At 42.0% G+C, this 27,406-nt stretch overlaps 1 protein-coding gene across 2 annotated transcripts in view; it reads left to right on the forward strand.

Annotated features, from left to right (window-relative positions):
• The window catches only part of LOC129698312 (protein diaphanous homolog 3-like), a 463,901-nt gene that overhangs the window by 275,072 nt on the left and 161,423 nt on the right, over positions 1–27,406 (forward strand). For both annotated transcript variants that reach the window (XM_055637392.1, XM_055637391.1), the window contains exons 21-22: positions 9,184–9,423; positions 21,594–21,723. In XM_055637392.1, coding sequence (XP_055493367.1) covers positions 9,184–9,423; positions 21,594–21,723 — 370 coding nt within the window. The remainder of the gene's footprint in view (positions 1–9,183; positions 9,424–21,593; positions 21,724–27,406) is intronic.

Raw genomic sequence — 27,406 nt, forward strand, 5'->3', positions numbered from 1 at the left:
CAAAATGCCTGTATTAGTCCATGAAGAGCATTTTGGCCAGGAAGGCCCGTGCCAAGCCAGGAAAAGTCCAGAAAAAGGGCCTTTCACTGAGATTTCACTCAGATTTTTTTTTAAGTCCCTTCAGCCCAACAAGCCTGTACTAGCCCAGGAGGAGTCCCTTCAGCCCATCAGTAAGTATTCCCCTTGCAAGTATTATACCTCACCCCAGTATGTTTCTCCCTCCCTTCATTGGCTTCCTATGAGATCCAGGCCAGCAAAACATTTCCTCCTTCATTGCTGTGATCTGCAGAAATAAATGAAAAATGTCTAAAATTGATTGCCCACCCTCTCCCCCTTCTCTCTCACAGAGTCTCTCACCTGTTTTGTGCAGAATTTCTGGCAGTTTCTGAGCTGCCAGCCCCAGCCCTGAGCCCGGAGCTGAGCTGCCAGCCCACAAGGTCTGAGTGACTGAGCTGCCAGCCCAAGAATCCATTCGGCCCACAATGTCCATATTATCCCTCTGTATACCAGTCCCTTTGGCCCACAACACTCATACTAGCGCTCCAGAACCCCCACCCCACTGTCCACCAATATTGGAGTTTGTGGAGAGGTGGAATATTGCGTTGGGGGCCAGCCGTCCCGTGTGAACATGGGCCCCCACTTAGTCTAGTACAGGTACTTAGATTATATCTACCCTCAAGCTTGGACACTCAAAGGATTACAAGATAAATTTAGTTTTTTTTTGTGTTCAACAATTGATCCTTTGTGTCCCTGTACCATTTTAATGAACTTGTGCTGCTGTCCCAATACCAACATACCTTTTCTGAGGTATGGTGCCCAAACCAAAATGATAACATTCCAGCTGTGTCTGATTACAGCTTTATACAGTTGAAACATAGTACCACTATTTTTTAATTCAGTGCCCTGGGTATTTCATTAAAAATGTACATGAACTGTATTTGTGTAGAATTGGAAATATGAAATAAAAACAGAAATGCTGGAAATGTTTAGGGACTACTGACTCAGTTATTTAGTTTGACTTTTATCCTGATGTCATTAAGTTTTATTGTACTTAAAAGCAATTTGGTCTAATGTACAAGGCTGAAATGTGGTGCATTTTAATTTTGTGCTGTCACCACACTCTGGATGTGCTGAATTTCTAACATTGGTTTCCTTGCTAGGTTGTATATTCACATAGTATATTATACATTTCAGTGCCTTTAGCAGTGTTAACCTGTATGGGTGCACATTTGACATATATTTCTTCTGGATTAAGCATTTTATGCACTTATACAAGAGAATGATTGTTTTAATTACACAACTGTAGAAGTCCTTGCAGGCTGGAAAGCTTCAGCCCCAGGTTGAATGTTATTTAACATTAAATATTGTTTCTGGTCAGAAGGTTTATCGCGGGTGTAAGAATGACGATTATTCTGAGTGAGACACAAGGGAAGTACCAGGATACTGGAAGCAAATATTATGGTGCCCACTCTGTCCCTATCCATTACTATCTTAAACTTAATAGAACCGTGGTTGCTGGTCCAAAAAGGCTTATCCATAAACACCTCATCCACTTGCCCCTCCCAATTTATGAAGACTAGGTCAAGCATTGCCCTCTCCTGTGTGGGGACCTCAACATATTGCCAGAGGATATTTTCCTGAGCACATTTGACAAATCCCCCCCCCTGTCTAAACCTTTCGAACTATGACATTCGCGTTCTATATTGGAAAAATTACAATTCCTGACTACAACAACATTATCAGACATGCAGCTGCCTGCAATCTCCTGGCATATTAGTTCTTCTAATTCCTGTTGACCATTTGGGGGGCCTGTAGCACACCCCCTCAACAAGGTGATCATCCCTTTCTTGTTCCTCAGCTTCACTGGACGAACCATCTGCAATGTCACCTCTGACCACTGCCGTGACATCCTCCTTAATCATTGCCTTGTGTAGTGTGGGAATAACCATTAGGATGGCATATACGTCTGGTCTAATTCAGTTTGGATTTTTGCTTTTTCAGTCTTGCACATCACATCAATTTGGGCTATCACAACAATAATCCTCAATGATATTGTTAATTTTGAAGAATATTTCAATTATTTAAGACCTTTGCAGCATTTCTTGAGTTTGATGCATGTGTCTGTGGTCCTGATTGAATTATTATGGGCAAACAGGTTGCCCCATTCCTTTCCAATGTAAAAATTAGCTAAACTTGATCCTTACAATAGTTCAATAGTAATTAATTGCTGCCTAAAGGGCCTGTCCCACTAACGCAACTTTTCAGCGGCTGTCTTCGACCTTCAAGCTCGAGGGCACTCGCCTGAAAAACCTCGAGCTGGATCGACCATTAGCGATGAAACAGCGAGCCGGATCGACCGTCTACACACACACACACACACACACACACACACACACACACACACACACACACACACACACACACACACACACACACACAATCACATCACAAAGGCGGGGGCCAGGGAAAGTGGGGTAGCGCTGTCTGAAATTCACACCCACGATGAACAGGAAGGTAAAAGACAGCTGGCACAGTTACGGTAAGTCCTTTAGAGAGCGTGGAGACGGGGGGAGAGAAGGAGTGGAGACACTTTTAAGAAGCCAGACAACTTTTAATAAAGTTTAGTGAGCATTTAACATTATCGGTCGGTTTTCTCAACAAACTTTACCTTCGATTACCTTTGATTGCCTTTGATTACTTATGATAGCATTACGACCTACTAAGGACTGAACTACAAATCAACTTTTTTCCATGGCGACCTTTTTTTACTCGCGGGCATTTTTCAGCATGTTGAAAAAACCGCCGCGACCTAGCTGAGGCCTCGAGTACGCGGGGACTACTCTCGAGCATGAAGGAGAGTTACAAATACCTCCTAGGACCTCATGTCGACCATGCTGCGAGAATGAGTCAAGGGCAAACTCTTCTAAAGTTGCGAATTAGGTCCCCGCAGTGGGACAGGCCCTTTACCTTGCTGCTGGGCTTTTCGTGCTGTGCACAGTAGACAACAAGATTACATCAGCATGGTCAGAGGAAAACATAGCAAAATATCAGATTGGTGTTATAATTCCATCTAAGACTTGCTAGGCAAGTACCAGGCAATTACTCAGGGTATGGAGTCAGTTGGCTTTAAAAAAAAATTTAAAACCGCGCATGCGCAGATTGTTCTCTCCGTAAAAATAAAAAAATAAAATAAAAACAGTAACAATTTAATATGCCCAAGGCTTCATTGTCTCCTTTATTCTGAATTACGGAATGGGTGGGGGTGAAGGGTGATGGCAGGTGGAGAGATGGTGGGAAAAACGGGAGTACAGGGAAAAGTTAAATCAGTTGTCATCTAATTGAATGACAACACTTGTTCAAGGGACCAATTGGGGGGAGAGTTCCTTTCACAGCGTGTGGAGAGTCTGTGCCAGGGGTAAAGTTGCGGGGAGGGCAGGAGTGTTGAGAAGGAGGGGCTCGGGGATAATGCCAGTAACTTACTCACCGCTGCTGCGGCGCTCCGGGCGCGGAGCCACCGCATTGTAGCTGGGGATAGAAGCAGCTCGGGTAGCTGCGAGCGGCCGCCAGGACCCGACAGCAGAACTGGCCGCCACTTCAGTGCCTTCTGCCGGCCCGCTCACCTCTGGCAGTGCTCTCCATCTGAACACCTCTCACCTGCCGCTCGCCGACTTCGCTCATGCCAGCTGCTTCCCGCAAATCCTTAAATTCCCACAGCCAAGTAACCTCAATCGCGCTGTCGGAATTTAAGGATTTGCGGGAAGCGGCTGACATGAGTGCGGCCGGCGAGGGGCAGGGGAGAGGTTTTTAGATGGAGAGCTGCCAGAGGTGAGCGGGGGCTGGCAGAAGGCACTGAGGGGGGCGGCCGGTTCCGCTGTCCGGCCCGGCGGCTGCACGCAGCCACCCGACCTGCTACTTTCCCCCACCCCCCCCGTCCTCAATGCAGTGGCTACGTGCAAGGAGCGTCGCAAATGACATGATCCTAACCCTCTCCTTCACAACATTCGTGCCCTCCCCTCACTTTACCCGGGGCCAGACTCCCCAAACGCTGTCTAAGGAGCTCTCCCCACACCCCGGGAAATACGGTATTTAAAAACATATAGCACCAAGAAATGTACTTACCACATTATCGGTACACAAACCATTCTTCTCTCTTTGTTTTCCTAAGATTTAAAATAATGACAATTCTCTCTTGCTGCGCATGGGCAGTTGCTGCGCCTGCGCGGTGCTAAAAGATTTCAGCTGCACTTAAAATAATGACAATGGGCTCATTCATTTGAAAAAGGCCCGCCTACCTAAGAATCGACTAGTGCTGCGCATGGGTAATCAGTTAGGGGTGCTGTGACCTGCGCGGTGCTGGCAAGTAATCAGGTCATGATCCTAAAAAAAAATACAATTGTGGCAGTCTGCTTTTATACATTTTTGTTTCACCATGTAGAAATACAGCAGTGTTTATACATAGTCCCCCATTTCAGCTGTGAAATAGCCATGACGGCTTGAAGCAATGACGTTGTGTGCGATTCATGGACACACAGTTGCTGGGTGTCTTCTTTGGTGATGCTGCTCAGACCTTCAAGGGTTTTGGGGGCAATTGTTTTATCTTCAGCATGCAGTTCAGATGAAAAGGCTTTGAAAAACTCATTTCTTGCTGTAGCAGTATGTTTGGGATCATTGTCTTGCTGTAGAATGAACCGCTGGCCAATGAGTTTTGAGGCATTTGTTTGAACTTGAGCAGATAGGATGTGTCTATACTCTTCAGAATTCACCATCAGCAGTTGTATCATCAATGAAGATAAGTGAGCTAGTACTTTCAGCAGCCACACATGCACAAGCCATAACACCCCCACCACCGTATTTCACAGATGAGGTGGTATGCTTTGGATCTTGGCCAGTTCCTTCTTTCCGCCATGCTTTGCTCTTGCCGTCACTCTGATATGTCAATCTTCATCTCATCTGTCGACAAGACCTTTTTCCAGAACTGTAGTTGCTCTTTTAAGTACTTCTTGGCAAACTGTAGTCTGGCCATCCAATTTGTACAGCTAACTAGTGGTTTGCATCTTGCAGTGTAGCCTCTATTTCAGTTCATGAAGTCTTCTGCGGACAGTGGTCATTGACAAATCCACGCTTGAAGAGTGTTTCTGATCTGTCGGACAGGTGTTTGGGGATTTTCCTTTATTATTGAGAGATTTCTTCTGTCAGCAGCTGTGGAGGTCTTCCTTGGCCTGCCAGTCCCTTTGCGTTTAGTAAGCTTACTAATGCAATGCTCTCTTTCTTCTTAATGATGTTCCAAACAGTTGATTTTGGCTGATGTTTTAACTGTTTTATTCTTGTTTCTCATAATTGCTTATTTGACTTTCATTGGCACAACTTTGGTCCTCATGTTGATAAACAGCAATAAAAGTTTCCAAACGTGATGGAAAGACTGAAGGGAAGACTAGGTGCGGAGAGCTCTCTACCTGCATGAAGGAGGCAATTAAACATGCCTGAGAAATTACAAACGCCTGTGAAGCTATGTGTCCCAAACACAGCTGTAATTTCTACATGGTGAAACCAAAATGTTTAAAAATACCCTTTAATAAAACCTGACAATGTGCAATTTAACCACAAGTGATTTCTTTCTATTACAAATCTCAAATTGTGGTGTACAGAGACAAATAAATAAATGATGGGTCTTTGTTCCAAACATTATGGAGGGCACTGTACTATACGTGAGCACAATCAAGCCATCACAAGTCCAATATACAGTGCAAAGAGAAATAACCCTGTAACAGTATATTGTTACATGTTTAAGCATTACTGTTACAGAGGATGTGCAGATAAAGCAAAAGTACGAGGTTTGGTATGAGGTAGGTTGGGGAGATAGGGTTGCACGTCAACTTATGGGAGTAACGTTGAGTAGTCTGATAACACCAGGGTAGAAACTGTTCTGAAAGTTGTTCAAGCTTTTGAATCTTCTGCCTCAAGGGAGAAGAGAGAATGAGTGAAGAGGTAATGATATGTGATTATGTTGGCTGCTTTCCCGAGGCGGCAAGATTTGTAGATGGAGTCGATGGTAAGCAGGCTGGTTTGTGTGATGGACTGGACTACCTCCACAACTCTGCAATTTCTTGTAGTCTTGGGCAGAAATGTTCCCAACCCATGATACACATCAAATATGACGTCTTTTGTAGTGTATCTGTAGAAGTTCTCATTTTAGATTTCCTTAGACTTTGGTCCAGGGCAAAGTGGTGCCATCTGTAAAATTGGAAGTAGTGTTAGAGCAGAATTTTGGCCGCATAGTCGAGGGCATATAAGGAGTATAGTAAAGAACTATGAACGCATCCTTGCTGGGAACAAGTGTTGTGAATTATCATGAAGGATGTTTTGTTGCCTATGTTTTGTGGTCTATGGATCTGGAATTCGAGGATCCAGTTGCAGATTGGGTGCTGAATCATAGGCCTAGGAGTTTGGAGATGAGCTTGGTTGGTATTATGTTGTTGAAGGCAGAGCTATGGTCAATAAATAGGAGTCTGAAAGAGGTATCCTTGCATCCAGATGTTCCGGTGATGAGATGTAGACCCAGGGAGAATGGCATCCATCGTGTACCTGTTTTGACGATGGGTGAATTGCAAACGATCAAGACTTTATGGGAGTCTGCAATTAATGTGTTCAATGACCAGCCCCTTGAAGCACTTCATAATGGTGGGTGTCAGGGTCACTGGACAAGAGTCATTAAAGCATGCTACCTTACTTTTCTTTAGCACGGGATGAAAAAGAGGTGGAAATCTCAAAATGGATATGGAGAGGTTAAAGATATTTGTGAATACTCCTTCCAGCTTGTCTGCACAGGTCCTGAGGATGTGGCTGGCGATTCCATCTGGGCCAGTTGCTAGGAATGGACCTCATGGTTCATTAGTGGTTTCCATTTGGGAAACACTAATATTGTCTGACACGTTGAACAGTCCTTGTTCCAAATGTACACTGGCACTATCCCTCCACTCTTTCTCCACTTTAAAGATGACTGCATTGGGGCTGCCTCCTGTACCCGTGCATAACTCATTGATTTCATCAACTTTACCACTAATTCCCACCCTGCCCTCAAATTCACTTGGATTATCTCTGACACCTTTATTCCATTTCTTGATCTCTCTAGCTGCATCGATTGACGTCCACTGTGAACCCGCTGACTTCCACGCTTATTTGAACTGTACTTCCTCCGACCCTGCCTCTTACAAGGACACCATCTCTACTCTCAATTTGTCCATCTCTGTCGCATCTGCTCCCAAGGTGTAGGTTTCCCTCTAGGACATCCAAGATGTCCTCTTTCTTTAGTAAATGTGGTTTCACCCCTGTTGTTGTGCGTGGCTCCCTCACTTGTCTCCACTGTGTCCCGCAGTTCTACTCTCGCACCCTATCCCTCCAGACGGAACATGGATAGAGTTTCCCTGATCCTTACCAATCATCTCACCAGCTTCCGCATCCAATATATTATCCTCTGATATTGCAGCCATCTTCACTGTGATCTCACCACCAGGCACATCTTCTCATCTCCACCTCTCATTGCAGCAGTACATGACTCTCCTAACATTCCATTCTTTGAAATTTATTGTTTGCTTATTTTTTTTATCGTTGATTGACCAGTGAGGAGACGGTGTCTTTATACAATTACCCCATACTTGCTGAAGTCAAGTGTTTAATTGTCATATGTACCAAAATGGAACAATTAAATTCTTACGTGCAGCAGCATAACAGGTCTGTAAACACAGTGCTTAAGAGATAACATACTAAACTAACAACAAAGTTATTGAATAAATAAAATATTAGTGCAAAACAAAATAAAAGATCAAATTCCCTAGTGCAACCTGGACAGTTCGTAATTTAGTTGGTGTCTGTAGTGTTCACTAACCTGACTGTTGTTGGGAAGAAGCTGTTCCGGAACCTGCAGGTCATGGTTTTCACACTCTCATGCCTTCTTCCTTATGGCAGGAGTGAAATGAGAGTGTGGCCAGGGAGTGTGGGTACTTGATGATGCTGGTTGCCTTTTCAGAAGTTTGCGTTAACTGTGACCTTTACCTCTGCAGGTAGAGGTGAGTGGCTGGAACTTTACTTGCTGAAAGTAGCAGATCGTTTTCACGGGTCGAAGATTTTCTAAGTACTTCTCAGAAAGCTGGAAGTAGGGTCACAGTTTCTGGACGACTCTTGGGGAAAGGCGTTCCTAATTCAAGTCCTTTTCCTTTTTCACAGTCATCTGGCAAGCTCTCTGGCTTTTGCCCCTCTCTTCCAGCTCATGTTAAGTTGGAAACTCTGCAGGCCAACTGCTAAGGTGTCAAATGGATCAATCAAAAGTGCTTGGTTGCTTACCCAAACTCATTCAATGAGTTTTGTATGTAGTCTTCTGCTCTTTGAACAAACTACATTGAGCTTTAGCTTTACAGACAACTTGTAGGCGAATGATAAGCCTTTAACGGGAAGTACAATGCGTGATATCCAAGTGTCCTTATTAACCATAGCTTGAAAGAAAATGTGATTAATGTGGGAGAAAACAACAAGGGCTCAGACTCGATATTGAATAAGACTGGTGTAGTATGACTGATAATGAACCCATGATTGCCTTTTAATAACAGAGTTCAAGGAAATTAAACTTACGTACTCGTTTTGCCTAGCTGTTTCTGCATATTTAATTGTTTGAGTTATTTTACCATGACTCCCCAGCTTTTATGCTCAAACTTTCCTTGATTTGAAATAATTACTCTTTTTTTTGTATTTTTATATTAGTAATGTCCTGTTTAATTACATCCAGTCAATAAACACCATTCATGTCTGGCTAAGCAATTTTTCTTTGCAACCCAGTAGGTTTACCACATCACCTTTTTTGATTGCTTTGTTACTCTGGGTCATAACCACATATTACTTTTGTATGGTTTAGTACATCGGCTGATGAATTGATCTGTGGTAGAATTATGTCTTTTATTGCTAAAACACTAGTTAGTGTAAAATAAGTCGGTGTTGCTTGCAACTACCAATTAAATTTCAATTGCTTCCTCAAAATCTTTTTATTCTTTTATCCACTTTTCTCATATTTAAAATAGGTATATCTTCTACAGCTTGCTAACGCTAACAAAACAACTCTGATTCGATTCAATTATACTAATAATAATACCTGTCACTATATCACTAAGGATGTAAACTTCTTTTCCCTCTGATCAGGTGAGCAGCATCAAGAAACTGCGTCCACGGCTGAATGCTATTCTATTCAAGCTTCAGTTTGAAGAGCAAGTGACTAACATCAAACCTGACATTATGGCTGTCAGTACTGCATGTGAGGAGATAAAGAAGAGCAAGAACTTTGGCAAGCTGCTGGAGTTGGTGTTGCTGATTGGAAATTACATGAATGCTGGGTCTCGAAATGCTCAAACATATGGCTTCAGCATCACCTTCTTGTGCAAAGTGAGTCCATATATCAAAGTTTTGATCTGAACTAAACTAAATAACATCTCCGTAATGCAATAACATAGATGTATCAGGTCAGTGAGATAAAGGAATGGCACAGTGGCGCTGAAGGTAACATTGCTGCCTCACGTCCGGTCCTGTCTGTGTGTACTTTGCATGTACTCCCCAAGGTGCTCTGGTTTTAATGCACATCACAAAGAAATACTGACAGCTAATTGCTACCATAAAATTACTTCCAATGTATGGGTAGTAGAAGACATGTGTTAGTGGGAGGTGGTTGTAGGTTAGGGGGAAGTGGGGTGGATATCAACATAAAAGAGAATAAGTTGCAGGAATATAAACGGGATTATAGGACGGTGATTGTTCTGAGGCAGGCAAAAACTCAATGGCCGAAGTGCCTCTTATATTGTGAAACATGAAAAAAACTATAATATTTTGTAAGGTATCCTATTCTGACCTGTCTAAATTCCTTTTGAAAGTATTTTAACAAAGAGGCATAATTATAAAAATGTTTAAGACTCAACCAGGCCATAACATACCATATATAATTAGTTGGATTTCTACATGCACTTTTCTCTCATAATTGATACTGGAAATCCAAATTGATATGGTGTGTAAGGTAACAGGGCACTTACAATCTCAGTGAACGTTACACATTGTACTTAACCAATTGGGATACAAATTTGAAGAACTGAGAATAAGAGTGAATTCATGATAGAGGGTGCTTCAGAAAGGAGAATGGAAGACTGGATTAAGGGAGAGGAAAAGAAGACAAAGGAAATATTAAAATAAAATGTAAAATTGACTTTTTTTTAACACATCCTCCTGTACCCTGTGGAAGGAAATTCCCTCAGTGAACTGGAAGGGTTACTCACCTATCGTTGACTTACTGTGCCATTAAAAAGGTACAAATATGACTAATTACTGGATTTAACTTTCTGAGAGAATTTAGTGCATGTTCCTGTATCTTGAATCTGCATGAGGTTAAATATGAGATTACTTTTTTCTTGAAGCTGGCAGCAGAATAATATAAATATTTCACAACTTGTAGTAATTCATAATTCATGTGATATTTCTCCATGCCATAAGTTTCTGGGCAGTTTATTCCTTAAAACTATTTTGAGGCAATGTGTTTTTTGCAATTTTAACATTTCTAAGGAAAGATCACCTCCACATATGTTTTTCTCTGCTCAGTACATCTGTTTTATTTCAGATTTCCAACATTGCAGTGTTCTTGTTTTCTTCAGTTTTTACACATCATCCCAGTGGTGGGACATCACTTCATGAGGGTTGGGTTGATGGTGACATAAAAAGAATAGGTTGCAGGAATATAAATGGGATCATGGGACTGTGATTGCTGCGAGAGCAGGCAAAGACTCAATGAGCTGAATGGCCTCCTATATTGTGAAACATGAAAACAACTTTAATATTTTGTAAAGTATCCTATTCTGTGCTGCACTGCCTCAGGCCAGTGTCCTAGGCCCAACCATCTTTAACTGCTTAGTTAATAACCTTTCTTCCATTCCAAGGTCAGAGATGGGGATATTGACTGATGAATGCACAGTGTTCAATTTCATTCATGTCTTTGGTGAGTCAAGCAGCCAATGCCAGCATGTAACGTGACCTAAACAACGTTCCGGCATTGGCTGATAAATAGCAAGTAAAATTCATCAGGATTATTTTGGCAGCACAGAATTGGAAACTTTACAATATATTATAGTTAATATGCCAGGCAATGACCATCTCCGAAAAGAGAGAGTCCAAGCATCTATCTTTGGCATTCAATGGCATTTCCATTGCTGAGTTTCCTGTCTAAAGAAGGGTCTCCACTGGAAATGTCACCGATTCCTTCTCTCTAGAGATGCAGCCTTTCCTGCTGAGTTGCGCCAGTATTTTGAATCTACCATCAATATCCTTGGGTTTACCACTGACCCATAAAAATCGCTGTCATAGGAAGAACAAACAAATTCCATACAGACAGCACCCATAGTCAGGATTGAACCTGGGTTTCTGATGCTGTAAGGCAGCAACACTATTGCTAAGCCACTGTGCCACCCCCTCAACAGGTCCTTTGGCCCACCGAGTCCACACCAACCAGCGATCATCCCCATACACCAGCAGTTTTCTACACACTTGGGACAATTTACAATTTTTTTCAGGTGCTCCTCCTTTAACTTCATCTGCTGCATCCGGTGTTCCCAATATGTCCACTCCTGATCACATCTCCCTGATGTGGCCTTGGCATGACCAAGTGTAGACTCAACAACCGTTTCGCCGAACATTTGCACTCGATCTGCCAAAGCCTACCGGATCTCCTCATTGCTAACCATTTTAATTTTCTTCCCATTCCATACTGACCTTGCTGTCCAGGGCCTCCTCCATTGCCAGAGTGAGGCCACATGCAAACTGAAGAAACAGCATTTCATATTCCGCTTGGGTGGCTTATAACCCATTGGAATGAACAATGAATTCTCTAATTTTAGGCAACTACAAATCCCCTTCCCCTTCATTTCCCCATCCCTTGCTGCCCGCCCCAACTGGACCCACTTTTTTCTCCCCTCACCCTCTCTTTCCACCTGCATTCCTTCCTCTCGCTTCACAATTTTTAACTCTTCCATCCTTTTGTTTCACAACTTCTGTCTTTTCATCTCTGCCCTTTGTCCAATCATCCCCCGCCACCTGTATCCACTGGATAGCTAAGCAGTCAGGCAGCATCACTGGAGACCATGGACAGGCGACGGTTCAAGTTGGGACCGAAGAAGGGTCCCGGCCCGAAACATCACCTGCTGAGTTACTCCAGCATTTTTTACCTCTCTTTGGTATAAATCAGCATCTGTCGTTCCTTTTTATTCCACCGTTTACCTGCCAGGCTTTGTCCTCCCCTTCTCTCTTCCCGCTGCCAGTGCTTGCCTGGCCAAGTTACTCCTGCACTTTGTGTCTTTTTTTATATCCCTGCACCTCTCGGTCTCTCAGTTCTACAGCACACTGCAGTTTTATATTTTACTATTTAAGACCTATCCACTATTCCTTGGCCTATTGGCCAAATTTAATGTCATCTATAAATTCACTCAGCTCGCAATTGAGCCTAAATTAATCCCTGTTCGTGTTTGGTGTCTCATTTGGGTCATCGTCATCACATAAAAGCTGTATTCAATGATGTGTTTCTCTGGGCAATGCATTTGTTGGTTTTGGGTTCTGAAAAATTGCAGGTGTTTGTAGTCAGGCTGGAGAGTTGGGTAATAATATCTTGAGTTCCTAGGTCAGGACGTTGTGAAACTGCTAATGTGTGCTCATTTGCTTGCAACTCACTGAACAGACCAGAAACATTAGCCAGAATTTTCAACTTTGGCTGCAAGTTGTTTATTTTAAGAAGTATTTTTTCCTTAAATTCTGGTCAAATTTATTTGCATATTATCTAACGCAAAATCTGATACAAACCAGCGCATGGCAGCAATTAGCATTTGGAATACAATATTTAAATAAAACTGGGTTTAATGTTAGACAATAGACAATAGGTGCAGGAGTAGGCCATTTGGCCCTTCGAGCCAGCACCGCCATTCAATGTGATCATGGCTGACCATCCCCAATCAGTACCCCGTTCCTGCCTTCTCCCCATATCCCCTGACTCCGCTATTTTTAAGTGCCCTATCTAGCTCTCTCTTGAAAGCATCCAGAGAACCTGCCTCCACCGCCCTCTGAGGCAGAGAATTCCACAGACTCACCACTCTCTGTGAGAAAAAGTGTTTCCTCGTCGCCGTTCTAAATGGCTTACTCCTTATTCTTAAACTGTGGCCCCTGGTTCTGGTCTCCCCCAAATTCAGGAACATGTTTCCTGCCTCTAGCGTGTCCAAGCTCTTAACAATCTTATATGTTTCAATGAGACCCCCTCTTATCCATCTAAACTCGAAAGTGTACAAGCCCAGCTGCTCCATTCTCTCAGCATATGACAGTCTCGCCATCCTGGGAATTAACCTTGTAAACCTACGCTGCACTCCCTCAATAGCAAGAATGTCCTTCCTCACATTAGGGAACCAAAACTGCACACAATACTCCAGGTGTGGTCTCACTAGGGCTCTGTACAGCTGCAGAAGGACCTCTATGCTCCTATATTTGATTCCTATTGTTATAAAGGCCAACATGCCATTCGCTTTCTTCACTGCCTGCAGTACAAGCATGCCTACTTTGATAGACTGATGTACAAGGACCCCCAGATCCCGTTCTACTTCCCCTTTTCTCAACTTGACGCCATTTAGATAGTAAGTTTTAATTGTGTTAATAGCCGGTTGATGGTCTGCGTAGATTCCGTGGGTCAAACAGCCTGTTTCCATGCTGTATAACTCTTTTTACCATGTCGTCCTCATTCGCATGCAAATCCTTAATATGTAACAAATAACACTTGATCCAACACCGATCCTTCTGGTTCACCTCTTGTTACAGGCCCCCACCGTCCTATCTTTCCTACCTTCAAGCCAATTTTGTATACAAATCGCTAACTTCCCATGGATCCCATGTGATATAACCTTCCAGACCAACCTGCCAGCGGTACCTTGTTAATGACCTCACTAAAATCCATGTCGATAATATCTACTGCACTCCCTCGTCAATCTTCTTGAAAAAAAAAACTCAGCCAAATTGCTGAGGGGTGATTCCCCACACACAAAGGCTTGTTATCGCAAATCAATCCTTGCCTTTGCAAATATATAGGAAGGAACTGGAGATGCTGGTTTAAACCGAAGATAGAAACAAAATGCTGGAATAACTCAGTGGGACAGGCAGCATCTCTGGATAGAAGGAATGGACGACGTTTTGGGTCAAGACCCTTCTTCATTCTGAAGGTGGGCCAGTTTGTCTAGAAGGTTAGATCACATGGGATACATGGGAAGTTTTGACCCGAAACATCACCCATTCCTTCTATCCAGAGATGCTGCTTGTGCACTGAGTTACTCCAGCATTTTGCTTCTATGTTGCCTTTGCAAACACATGTAGATCCTATCTGTCAGAATCCCCTCCAATATCTTACCCTCCACTGTTGTATGGCTGACTGGTCTGTTGTTCCCAAGCGTTTCCATTCAGCTTATCTTAAATCGAGCCAAGACATACAGTAAGCCACTCTCCAGATTTTCTGTACCTCGCCCACGGCTATCAATGATACAACTTTCTCTGCCAGTAGTCCTGCAGTCTCTTCCCTAGCTTTCCATAATGCCTTATGATACACTTGATCAAAAATCCTCCAAAATTATCCACCTTAATACGTTGTATGAGCTCAAACACTTCCTCTTCTGTAATGTGGTCACTTCAAGGCATCACTATTAATTTCACTACCTGTATATATTTTCTATTTCAGTTTCCATTTTTCTTTACATTTGGTGCCTTGAGATTAATGTAACTTCCTAAAATATGCAACATTCTACTCCAACAAATATTTCATGGCATGCTATTCGATCCACATTCAAAAAATGGAGTGAACGCTTTCTTGTTAAGTGACAATGCTGACATTACAGGCCATCCTTTTCATTTCTCAGACAACAATTTGCTAATGAATTGAAAGCCCCAAAATAATAACTTTTATGTGATTACTTTTAAAAAGTTAGATTTAATTAAGTATTTTATTTAGAACAAAAAGCTGAATTAACTGATCACTCAATTAGTTACCTGTCCCAGAGTACTCCACATCCACCTGTCTATTGCAAATGATGACTGCTGAGAAAAATTGAGGATCCAATTGCATAGGTTAGACCTGACTCCAAGTTCTACGAGTTTTTAGATGAGCTTGGATGGGATAATGGTATTGAATGCAGACCTATGAATTTAGTGAAAGAGACTAAAGGAAATCTCATGAGAAAGATGGGAACACCTTCAAAGTAGGCATAGCGGGAAGAGATTCCCTCTTCAAGGCTACCGTGGAACTTGCTTCCACCATATCTGCAGAAACTATATCCTAGATTCCAAGGACACTTTGTATTTCCAAAAAAAATCAAAATTTCCCCTTAATTCTCTCTCCCTTTATTTTATACCCATGATCTTTTTATCAAAGGCAACAGCCTATCATTATCCATTCTGTCCAGATCCCTTAATCATTTTCTACACTCAATTAAATCACACCTCAGCCTCCTGTTGACCAATGAAACCAGTCCCAGCCTCTCCAATCTATCTGGTATTCCTGGTTACTCAACCCAGGAAACATTCTCATCAATATCGTCTGGAATCTGTCACCAGAATATTTTTGAGCTATGCCTCTCCTATCTAAATAGTAAAAAAAATAAAAAAATCAGGGGTTTTCCTTATTTGGCAAGGGAAATATTGGATGCATGTTATTATGATTTCTTAAGCCTTGATTTTCTTTTATTATTTGAGGTTGAATGAGTTCAATTCTTTCTCAAATTGAAACATTATCCAATCCACTATCAGAATGTGTACCTAAAATATTACCATCAATTTCAATGATCTGAAATGGCAGCCATGTTTGATATTTAACATTCTCAGCAGTGTAAAAATATAATCTTCATATAAATTAAGGGTCATAGTCACTGAATATGTTTATTTTTCATATTGATAGAGTAAGGATTACGCTGTGCACAATCTTAGTGTTAAAATATTTAGTTTCGTATTTTACATTATGAATAATTGGTAGAAAGTAGAAGGGACACTAAAAATGAATAATGCTATATCTGTCCACGAGTTGGAATAAAATCTCACCAAAGAAGAATTTCTGTCTTTCTGTGTAGCAAAACTGTAAACCTATGCATAAAAAATGCTACTTAATTCTCAGGTTATAATATAACTAATGAACAGTTGAAACTGGATTCAAAGTTAGAGTTTGTGTGATGTGTTCCTGTTTCCACTACCAACACCCCTGACCCGCTATCCATAAGCTATTCAGTCAGGAAACATAATGCTATAACTTAGTTTTGTGACCTGATTAATGACAGGAGAATGAAAACACCATTCCACCTCACAATTATACAAATCTATTGCCTAATTTAAATGTTGTCATGCAAAGGCAAATGAAATATTCCAATTCAAGCAACGTTTTGATAGAATAATGAAGTAGTATGTTGGTGACAAGTTATAAGAATTCATGTGAAATTATATGCATATTCTCAATTATTACATATTCTCAATTCTTGAAACCACCGATTAATATTTAAACCACATCTATCTATCCGGGTTAGGAAAATGTTTTCTATTTTCTGTTAGATGCGTGTAAGTGCAAAGTAGAACAATGTTTCATGAGGATGTAGGATGGATCTTTTAATGTAAGGAGAACAAAGCAAGGCTGGAAATCATTTTATAGTTCATAAGTCATAGGAGCATAATTAAGTAAAGATTGTTAAGGGTTTGGACACGCTAGCGGCAGGAAACATATTCCCGATGTTGGGGGAGTCCAGAACCAGGGGCCACAGTTTAAGAATAAGGAGTAAGCCATTTAGAACGGAGACGAGGAAACACTTTTTCTCACAGTCTGTGGAATTCTCTGCCTCAGAGGGCGGTAGAGGCAGGTTCTCTGGATGCTTTCAAGAGAGAATAGCGGAGTCAGGGGATATGGGGAGAAGGCAGGAACGGGGTACTGATTGGGATGATTAGCCATGATCACATTGAATGGCGGTGCTGGCTCGGAAGGCCAAATGGCCTACTCCTGCACCTATTATCTATTGTCTAAAATTCGGCCATCAAGTCTACTTCGCCATCCAATCATGGCTGATCTATCTTTTCCTCTCAATCCTATACTCGTGCCTTCTCCCCATAACCTTTGACACCCTTACTTCACTGTTCTTGTTCTGCAGCCATACAATTGTGCTGAAATTCAAATCACCAATCAATTGATTAGATGAACTTTGGGAGTTTTTGTTTGATTAGTTGTGAGAATGAGGATTATTTTGGTACCTGAGACCTCACAGTATATATTTTCTTTGCCTTAAGCACATTAATTAGATAGGGACAGTGTGCCAATGGAAGTATAGGAATATAATTTCTTCTTCTTCCAATGACCAATGTGCATTGTCCAATTGTACAAGACGTTGGCAAGGCTACATTTAGAGTATTTTGTTCAATTACGGTCACCCTGCTATAGGAAAGATGTTGTAAAGCTGGACAGAATGCAGAGAAGATTTATGAGGATATTGCCAAGACTTTCTTCACTGTTCCTGTTCTGCAGACAGAGGCAGAGGTTGGGCAGGCTAGGCGTTATTCTTTGGAGTGCAGGTGGATGAGGGATGATCTTATAGAGATGAATAAGATCATGGGGGTTATAGATAGGGTAGGTACACAGAGTCTTTTACCCAGAGAAGGGGAATCAAGAACCAGATGACATATGTTTACAGTGAGATAGGAAAGATTTAATAGGAATCTAAGGGACAACATTTTCACACAGAGGGTGTTGGGTACATGGAACGAGCTACCAGAGAAAGTCAAAGTCAATTTTATTCGTCACATGCACCTGAAGGTGCAGTGAAATGAATTGGCCAGCAGCAATACACTTAAAAAGAACACACAATACACAATAAAATTTAACACAAACATCCACCACAGCATTCTTCACTGTGGTGGAAGGCAACAAAGTTCAGTCAGTCCTCCTCCTTTGTTCACCCATGGCCGGGCCCATCAACCCTCCGTAATGGCCGCTATGGACGGACCGATGTACAGGCCCTCTCGTCAGGATGATTGAAACTCCAACGTCGGGACGGTCGAACACACTCCGCGGCTTGGAGGTCCCCAATTGGTACTTTCCTACCGGAGACTGCGGCTTCAGGATGTTATAGGCTGCAAGCCGGCGGTCGGAGCTCTTCTCCAGCGACCCCCGGCAAGGGATCCTAGACTCCGGACAGTAAGTCCACGCCACGCCCGCGGCTAGAAGTTCCGCAGACCACAAATCATTAAGTTATCAGACCAGCGATCGGAGCACTCCCCTCAGGCGACCCCCGGCAAGGGTTCGCTCGCTCCGCGATGGAAAGTCCACGCTGCGCCCGCTGCCGATGCTCCGTGACCCGACTCCGGGAAAGGCCGCTCCAATCCACGGTGTTAGGACGCGAGGGAGGTGACATGGAAAACGTCACCTCTTTGTGGATGAGGCGACCAAAAACGGTTCTCCCCGTTTCCCTCCCCACCACCCCCCACACAAGACACACCAAGAGACACCCAAACCAACACTAGACACACCAAATAAGGCAAAATAATGAACACGCTGCCAGCAGGGCAGCCGACTCATAGCGCGCCCATCCCCAGGAAGTTGAGGCAGTACAATAACAACATTTTAAACACATTTGGACAGGTTTATCGATAGGAAAGGTTTAGAGGGTTATAGGTCAAATGCGGGCAGTTGGGACTCATGTAAATGGGGCACTTTGGTCAGCATGGGCAAGTTGGGCTGAAGAGCCTGTTTCCATGCTGTTTGACCCTTTTGAAAAGAGCTAAACTCTCAGTTTAATGTTTTGGCTGAAAGGGAGGTGGAAAATTCCATCATGGATAATTATTTGATCTTGTAGTTTATTTACCAGTCTGACAATTTAAATCTAATTGGTCATTACATAATTTCAGTCTTATGGGGACATGTTCCTGTTTTTTCCTCATGCCATGCGGGCATAACGGTACACCAAATGCAAGAGCATCAAGCAGGTGAAATATTTGTTTGTAGAAGCTCTGCATTTTTCTCATCTGAATCTGTGAATTAGACTTTTTAAATATATAGAGATCAGTTGTGCGCATGGAAAAAGTCAGTAGAATTCTACTGAATGTTTTCCAAATCCTAAATTGCTATCTTCTGTGGCTCTTTGAATAATTTACTATCTTTTTAATTACATTTTTAACTCCAAAGTTATTAAGAGTTAAGGGGAAGATCTGATAGAATTCTTAATAATGATGGAATGTTATGATAAGATAACTAGGGAATGATTTGCTTCCACCAGTCTACAACACATTTGAGCTAATGGGATAATCAATCTAAGAGAAAGAAGATCTTTAAGTGGAAAGTGGTTAGGTTTTGCAAATCATTGGTAGTTGCTGCTGAACCAGTCGATAAACTACAAAGAGATTTAAATGATATGGGAAGGAAACAAACCTATGGGATTAGGCCGATCAGCCATGATCACAATGAATGGCGGTGCTGGCTCGAAGGGCCAAATGGCCTCCTCCTGTACCTATTTTCTATGTGTCTATGGATAGGAACTCATGGGGGGGGGGGTGCATTTTTGGGGACAAAAGGCGACTTTCGATTTGTTTTTAACCTGGGAAAGATGGAAAGCTTTAGAAACATAGAAAATAGGTGCAGGAGTAGGCCATACGGCCCTTCGAGCCAGCACTGCCATAATATGATTACGGCTGATCATCCAACTCAGTATCCTGTACCTGCCTTATCTCCATACCCCCTGATCCCTTTAGCCACAAGGGCCACATCTAACTCCCTCTTAAATATAGCCAATGAACTGGCCTCAACTACCTTCTGTGGCAGAGAATTCCACAGATACCGAGAATTCCACAGATTTAGAGATAATTTGAGGCTGCATGTAAGAAATGAAAGGCTAGTTTTCTAACTCACTGTGCTGATCTGAATGATAAAGCTATTTAATCAATGTTAAAGCTCCAGCTTTACTTCCTATCAAACCTGTCAAGGATGTGTCTTGATGAGGCATAAGTACAATTGTGCCTGAAACCTCACCACACATCTCCAGGGTGCAGAGGGCCGGCAAGAATGCAAGTAGGCGGGATTCATGACTGGTAGAGTAGAGTCCAGATACATATGGCCTTTCAAATTATTTGCTTGGTGGGAATCTTGATATGCGTAAATCAGTAGCCACAATTACAACAACCTATCATAACAAGCTTTAGGAGTTCTACAGAAATGCAAATTCTTTCTTAGTTTTAACATTGGGGATATTAAGTGAAGAGATTTATAAAGCTATTGAACAGATTACTTATGGCACAATAGATGAACATAGGTCTGAGGTATTTTTATGTTTGAATTAAATGTTTTATTTTGTCACCCAACTATAGATGCTGGTTCTATAAATTCAGAATATTTGTTGAATGAGTACTTGTTCATCATCATCATCATTCTTTTATAGCTAAATTAATTCCAGAGGATGGTGTATACTACTCATCCCTTCCCACCCAAATCCCCCCTCCCCAGGTACTTTCCTCTGCAGCCGCAGGAGGATGCAACACCTGTCCCTACACCTCCTCCCTTGAATCGGACAAGGGACCCTGACAGTTTTTCAGATGGGGCAAACACTCACTTGCACTTCCTCAAACCTCATCTACTGTAGCCACTGTTCCAAATGTGGACTCCTGTATATCGGCAAGACCAAGTGCAGACTGGACGATTGTTTTGCTGAACACCTTTGCTCAGTCCACCTTAGCCTACCCAATCTCACAATTGACAAACACTTTAACTCCCCTTCCCATTTCCATACTGACCTTTCTGTCCTGGGCCTCCTCCACTGTCAGAATGAGGCCAAACACAAATAGGAGGAACAACGCCTCATATTTTGCTTGAGCAGCATACAACCCAGCGGTATGACTATTGATATCTCTGACCAAGTAGCGCTTGCATTCCCTCTCAGTCCCTCTCCCACCCTAGTCAGTGCTAGATCCATTGATGTGTTGCTTCGTTATCACCTTCTCCACAGCCAACAATGGATCATTGTGGGTTCCATCTTCCCTCGATCATCTGGCTGGCTTAATTTGTTCTTTGCATACCTTTCATTCATTTGTTCTTTGTACCTTTTATATCTCTAGTTTCCCAATCCCCTGATTCTCAGTCTGAACAAGGTTCTTGACTCACCTATCCCTTTTCTCCAAAGATGTTGTGGACCCGCTGAGTTTCTCCAGCATTTTGTGTCTATCTTTGGTGTAAACCAGCATCTGCAATTCTGGTAATTGCTGACAATAAATCCAAAAATATGTCAAGGATTCTGACCTTCGGATGAAAAATCTAAAAGTTTAGATTTGTTTAGTGTTAGGAAAAGTTAAAAGAGATGTAAGTTTAAAATGTACCCTGAAAATTTATAAGAAGTTATGGATTTGAGCTTATCGTCCTTCTTCAAATGTAATTGATGTAAACAAATGTGTTGGTATAACAATATTAGTGTGTTTAAAATGATTTATTAACACTAAATGCCATATGATTGAAGCATTCTTAAATTAAAAAAAACACTGCTTTTTATGATCCTCAGCTGAATGATACAAAATCATCAGACCAGAAAATCACATTTCTACATTTCCTAGCACAAGTTTGTGAGGAGAAATATTTAGATGTTTTGAATTTTACGGATGATCTACAACATGTGGACAAGGCTGCAAAAGGTACATATTTACATTTGGCATTCCAATCTCACAAAGAATATTGTCAACTAAAGATGGGAAATACATTTCAAATATCATGTTTTAAATACTTTGTGATTGTTAAAAATGCTTAATTTAATTTTGAACAGGTTTGTTTGAAAAATGGGATCATGTAAGCAATGTAAAATAGTATAAATCATAGTCAAATTGAAAAATGGTGAATAATTCAATGAGCATTTCCCACTACAATTCATGTATGTTTGTGCAATATTAATTTTAATTCCTGCAGCTGAAATCGTGAGTGAATTACCATACTTTTCATGTATATCAGTGAAACTTCAGAATGCTTACCTCTCCCACCTGCTGCATTGTGAATTGAAATGTCATTTCTGGCATGGTTTGTTTCCTTGTTGATATGCATGTTGTAGGAATTTCAGTCTGTAAGTACATTGCAGTTTATTTAGTTTGGTATAATAATAAACTGTAATGTACTTTTTTTAAATGTGCCACACCTTTAAAAGAAGTGAAAGGTGTTTTTCATTCACTGATTGTTTTGTGGAGTATTTCTATTAATTTCTAGGTTGTTTGATAAGTAGAATGGGCAATGCTCATTTTTAATGCATCATTCTTTTATTAGAAGGCATGACAGTGTGGTGCATCTTGAGGCAATTGAAATTAGGTCTGTTCTGATGTGGTTTGGGACCATTTGCTTCTCAGAGGCTGGAAAGACTTGAAGAAATTTCACAGAGATGGTGGCATTTAATGCCTGTTTCAAAAATCCTGGTTCTATAAGTGGCAGCTAATTTTACAGTTGGATTATTTGCATGCTTGTGACATAAGTTCGCGAAAACATCAGGCATGTAAACCGTAAACTTTAATTTAGTACTGCCTTTTAACATTTTTATACACTGATTTCAACAACAATCCTTATTGGGAAGGGGAAAATGTTTGGATGGATATCCAATAGCATTGCCTTTCATTCTAGACAATTATGGGCACCTTGATCATAGATTCATACAGCATGGAAATAGGTCCTTTAGCCCAGCTTCCCCATGCCAACCAAGATGCCCCATCTACACTTGTCCCACCTGCCCTGGATAGAATTAAGGAATTGTAAAGGTAAGAAGACACTAATGGGAGTTATCTACAGGCCCTCAAGCAGTAGCTTGTATATATGGTGCAAGTTGCAGCAGGAGTTAAAATTGGCATGTCTGGATCTGGATGTAGTACACTGAAAATCTCTAGGTAGAGCATCACTCAGCACTGTACATTTAAAAACAATTTTTATCAAGCCAATTAACGTACAAACCTATACGTCTTTGGAGTGTGGGAGGAAATATAAGATCTCGGAGAAAACCCACGCAGATCACGAGGAGAACGTACAAACTCCATACAGACAGCACCTGTAGTCGGGATTGAACCTGAGTCACTGACGCTGCATTTTGCTGTAAAGCAGCAACTCTACCGCTGCGCCACGAAGCTAACAAAGGTAATGCCACAGTGGTTATGGGAGATTTTAATATGTCGGTAGACTGGGAAAATCAGGTTGGACCCCCAAGAAAGGGTGTTTGTAGAGTACCTCCGAGATGGATTCTTAGAGCAGCTTGCACTGGAGCCTACCAGAGAGGAGGCAATTCTGGATTTAGTGTTGTCGAATGAACCAGATCTAATAAGGGAACTCGAGGTAAAGGAACCGTTAGGAGGTAGTGACTATAATATTATAAGTTTGAATCTGCAATTTGAGAGGGAGAAGGTTAAATCAGAAGTGTCAGTGTTGCAGTTGAACAAAGGGTCTATGAAGGCATGAGAGAGGAGCTGGCCATGGTCGACTGGAAAAGGATCCTAGCAGGAATGACGATGAAACAGCAATGGCAGGAAATTCTGGGCATAATCCAGAAGATGCAGGATCATTTCATTCCAAAGAGGAAGAAAGATTCTAAGGTGAGTAGGAGGCATTCGTGGCTGACAAGGGAATTTAGGGATGGAATAAAACTATAAGAAAAGGGGTATAACATAGCAAAGAGTAGTGGGAAGCAAGAGCATTCGGAAACTTTCAAAGGACAACAGAAGGTAACAAAAAACGCAATACAGGATGAAAAGATGAAGTACGAGGGTAAGCTGGCCAAGAATATAAAGAAGGATAGTAAAAGCTTCTTTAGATATGTTAAGAGAAAAAGATTAGTAAAGCCAAATGTGGGTCCCCTGAAGGCAGAAAAGAGTTAAATAGAGCTCTAGGGGCTAGCGGAATCAAGGGATATAGGGAGAAGGCAGGCACGGATTACTGATTGTGGAAGATCAGCCATGATCACAATTAATGGCGGTGCAGACTCGAAGGGCCAAATGGCCTCCTCCTGCACCTATTTTCTATGTTTCTATGCCCGCGCTAGGCCCATATCCCTCGAATCCTTTCCTACTCGAGTACCTGTCTAAATGCTTTTTAAATGTTGTTATAGTACCTGCCTCAACTACCTCGTCTGGTAGCCCGTTGCATATACCCACTGCCCTCTGTGTAGAAAATGCTGCCCCTCGGGTTCCTATTAAATCTTAGGTACACAAAAAAGCTGGAGAAACTCAGCGGGTGCAGCAGCATCTATGGAGCGAAGGAAATGGGCAACGTTTTGGGCCGAAACCCTTCTTCAGACTGATCGGGGGTGGGGGGGGCAGGGACAAGAAAGGAAAAAGGAGGAGGAGCCCGAAGGCTGGGGGATGGGAGGAGACAGCAGGGGGACTGAGGAAGGGGAGGAGACAGCAAGGACTAACAAAATTGGGAAAATTCGATGTTCATGCCCCCAGGATGCAGACTCCCCAAGCGGAATATGAGGTGCTGTTCCTCCAATTTCCGGTGCTGCTCGCTGTAGCCATGGAGGTGACCCAGGACAGAGAGGTCGGAGACGGAGTTGGAGGGGGAGTTGAAGTGCTGAGCCACCGGGAGGTCAGCTTGGTTATTGCAGACCGAGCGGAGGTGTTCGGCGAAACGATCGCCCAACCTCCGCTTGGTCTCACCGATATAGATCTGCTGACATCTAGAGCAGCGGATGCAATAGATGAGGTTGGAGGAGATGCAGGTAAACCTCTGTCGCACCTGGAACAACTGCTTGGGTCCTTGAACGGAGTCGAGGGGGGAGGTAAAGGGACAAGTGTTGCATCTCTTGTGGTTGCAAGGGAAAGTGCCCGGGGAAGGGGTGGTACGAGAAGGAAGGGAAGAATTGACAAGTGACCAGTTCCTTCTTAAACACTCCTATTAAATCTTGTTCCTCTCATCTTGAACCTTTGTCCCCTGATATTTGATTCTCCTACTCTGGGCATTTGCTCTAACATTTTTCCTCATGGTCTTATACACCTCGCTAAGATCACTCCACATCCTCCTGCACTCCAATAAATAAATTCCTAAACTACCCAACCTCTCCCTGTAGCTCAGGCCCTCAATTTTTGGCATTATACTGGTAAATCTTATTTGCACTCTTTACAGCTTAACACCAACCTTCCGAGAGCAGGGTGACCAAAACAGAACACAATACTCCAAATGTGTCTCACAACATCTTGTACAACTTTAACATAACATCCCAACTTCTACATTCAGTACACTGACTGATGAAGGCCAATGCACCAAAATCCTTCTTGACCACTCTATCTACCTGTGTTGCAACTTTCAGGGAACAATGTACCAGCATTCCGAGATTCCTCTGCTCTACAACACTCCCCAGGCCCTTCTATTCACTATGAGGTCCTGCCCTGGTTTGATTTCCTAAAATGCAACACTTCACCCATATCTGCATTAAACTCCATCAGCCATTCCTCACCCCATTTGTCCAACTGATCAAGATCCTACTGTAATTTTTGATAATCATCTGTGCCATAACAATACTACCCACTTTAGTGTTATCTGCAATCTTGCTAATCATGCCTTCTGCATGTTAAAATATAATCAGTTCATCATACAGGTATATCAATACTGGCATGTAGTAATTTATCAATTCTCTATTTGATTCCATTTAAATCAAATGGCTCCATTGTGGCTCATGAATCTTACCTTCTGCATGTTAAAATAGAATCAGTTCATCATACAGGTATATCAATACTGGCATGTAATAATTTATCAATTCTATATTTGATTTCATTTAAATCAAATGGCTCCATTGTGGCTCATGAATCTTGCAGCACTGAGGGAGTGTTCCATCCAATTTGAAAAGGGTATCCATTTAATCACAGACTTCAAATTTCTCCTATCCTCTAACCAGTCTGAAGAAGGGTCTCAACCCGAAACGTCACCCATTCCTTCTCTCCAGAGATGCTGCCTGTCCCACTGAGTTACTCCAGCTTTTTGTGTCAATCTTTGGTTTAAACCAGCATCTGCAGTTCCTTCTTACACACTGTCCTGTTTATAAATATGTAGAACCCCCTTTTGAAAGTTAGTTGGATCTGTTTCCACTGTCCCTTCAGGTGGTTTATTCTAGATCACGACAGCTTATTTTGTGGAAAAATAACCTCCCTGGGTAGAAATAACTGTACCTTAGAGCTTGGACAATTTTAATTTCCCAAGGAACACTGTCTTTTGCTAAAAGATTATCTGTACCTTTATGTATGCCAGCAAAGGGATACAAATTTGGTGGAATTATATTCTGTTAAATTATCTGGACATGCAGCTTGAAATCCTCCCAATGTACACCTGGAGTTCATTGAGAATATTTCCCACCCTACGTTTTATATTAGTTCACAAAGTTGTAATGATGTTTTATATTTTACAATCAGTTTGCAACTATGTTAGTTCAGTAGAAGGAAGGACTTTTAATGATAGGTTGCGTGATAGTCCACTCACAAAATTGCTTACTGTCACAATACCATTGTGCCTGGTGACAGAACTGCGTAGATTATCACGCAACCTACACGTGACCTTCTTTCTGCTGAACTAAAGTCTCATCTGTTCTTGTGTGAAGTACTTAGCATTGGCAGAAGCTGGCATTACAGCAATACATTTCCAGGGAAAAGTAGTAAACTTGGTCGATAACTCCATTGCACACTGGACAACAACCACTTCTATGTGTCTACTGCGTTTAACATATCAAAATGGCGCCCAGGAGGGTTTTCAAAAAATAATGATGCACCATATCAGCAAACATTAGGATACAAGAACAAAGGCTTGGGCAAAATAGTGATTTTATGAAGCATTTTAAAGGAGAAATGAGAATTGGGGAGATTTTGGTGGGGATTCCAGAGTTTAGGATGTTCTCACTGAATAATGGAACACAAATAATGGAACTATTACATTCGGGAATTAACAAAGGTCCAGACTTTAGGGCTATTAGAGAGGTATATGGTAGGGGCAACTGGGAAAACCAAAACCAAAAATGTAGGCAGTTCTTAATTGAAAGCAAATGCAGGTGATGGTGATCCAGTTGCAAGATGGGAATACAGTGGCACAATCAGTTAGTGCAGATCCATCATGTAGGTTAATGGTGGAGAAGTGTTGAAGAGGGATGATGTAGTCAGCCCTGTCAAATGTTGGGAAAGAGGAGGCAGATTTTATTATCTTTGTCAACCAACAAAATGTCGGAGGCAGCATATGTTACTCCAGTTATCCAGCAAGATAACAACATTGCCAAAGAGCTCTTACCCCTTTCCTCTTTATCTGCTCCCTACCTGCCTACCACCCCGAATTCTGACCACCTTCCCTGCCAACCCCTCCGCCCTCCTCCACCACTCCTGC

Source organism: Leucoraja erinacea, chromosome 6 (assembly GCF_028641065.1).
Source record: "Leucoraja erinacea ecotype New England chromosome 6, Leri_hhj_1, whole genome shotgun sequence".
NCBI classification, from domain to species: domain Eukaryota; kingdom Metazoa; phylum Chordata; class Chondrichthyes; order Rajiformes; family Rajidae; genus Leucoraja; species Leucoraja erinaceus.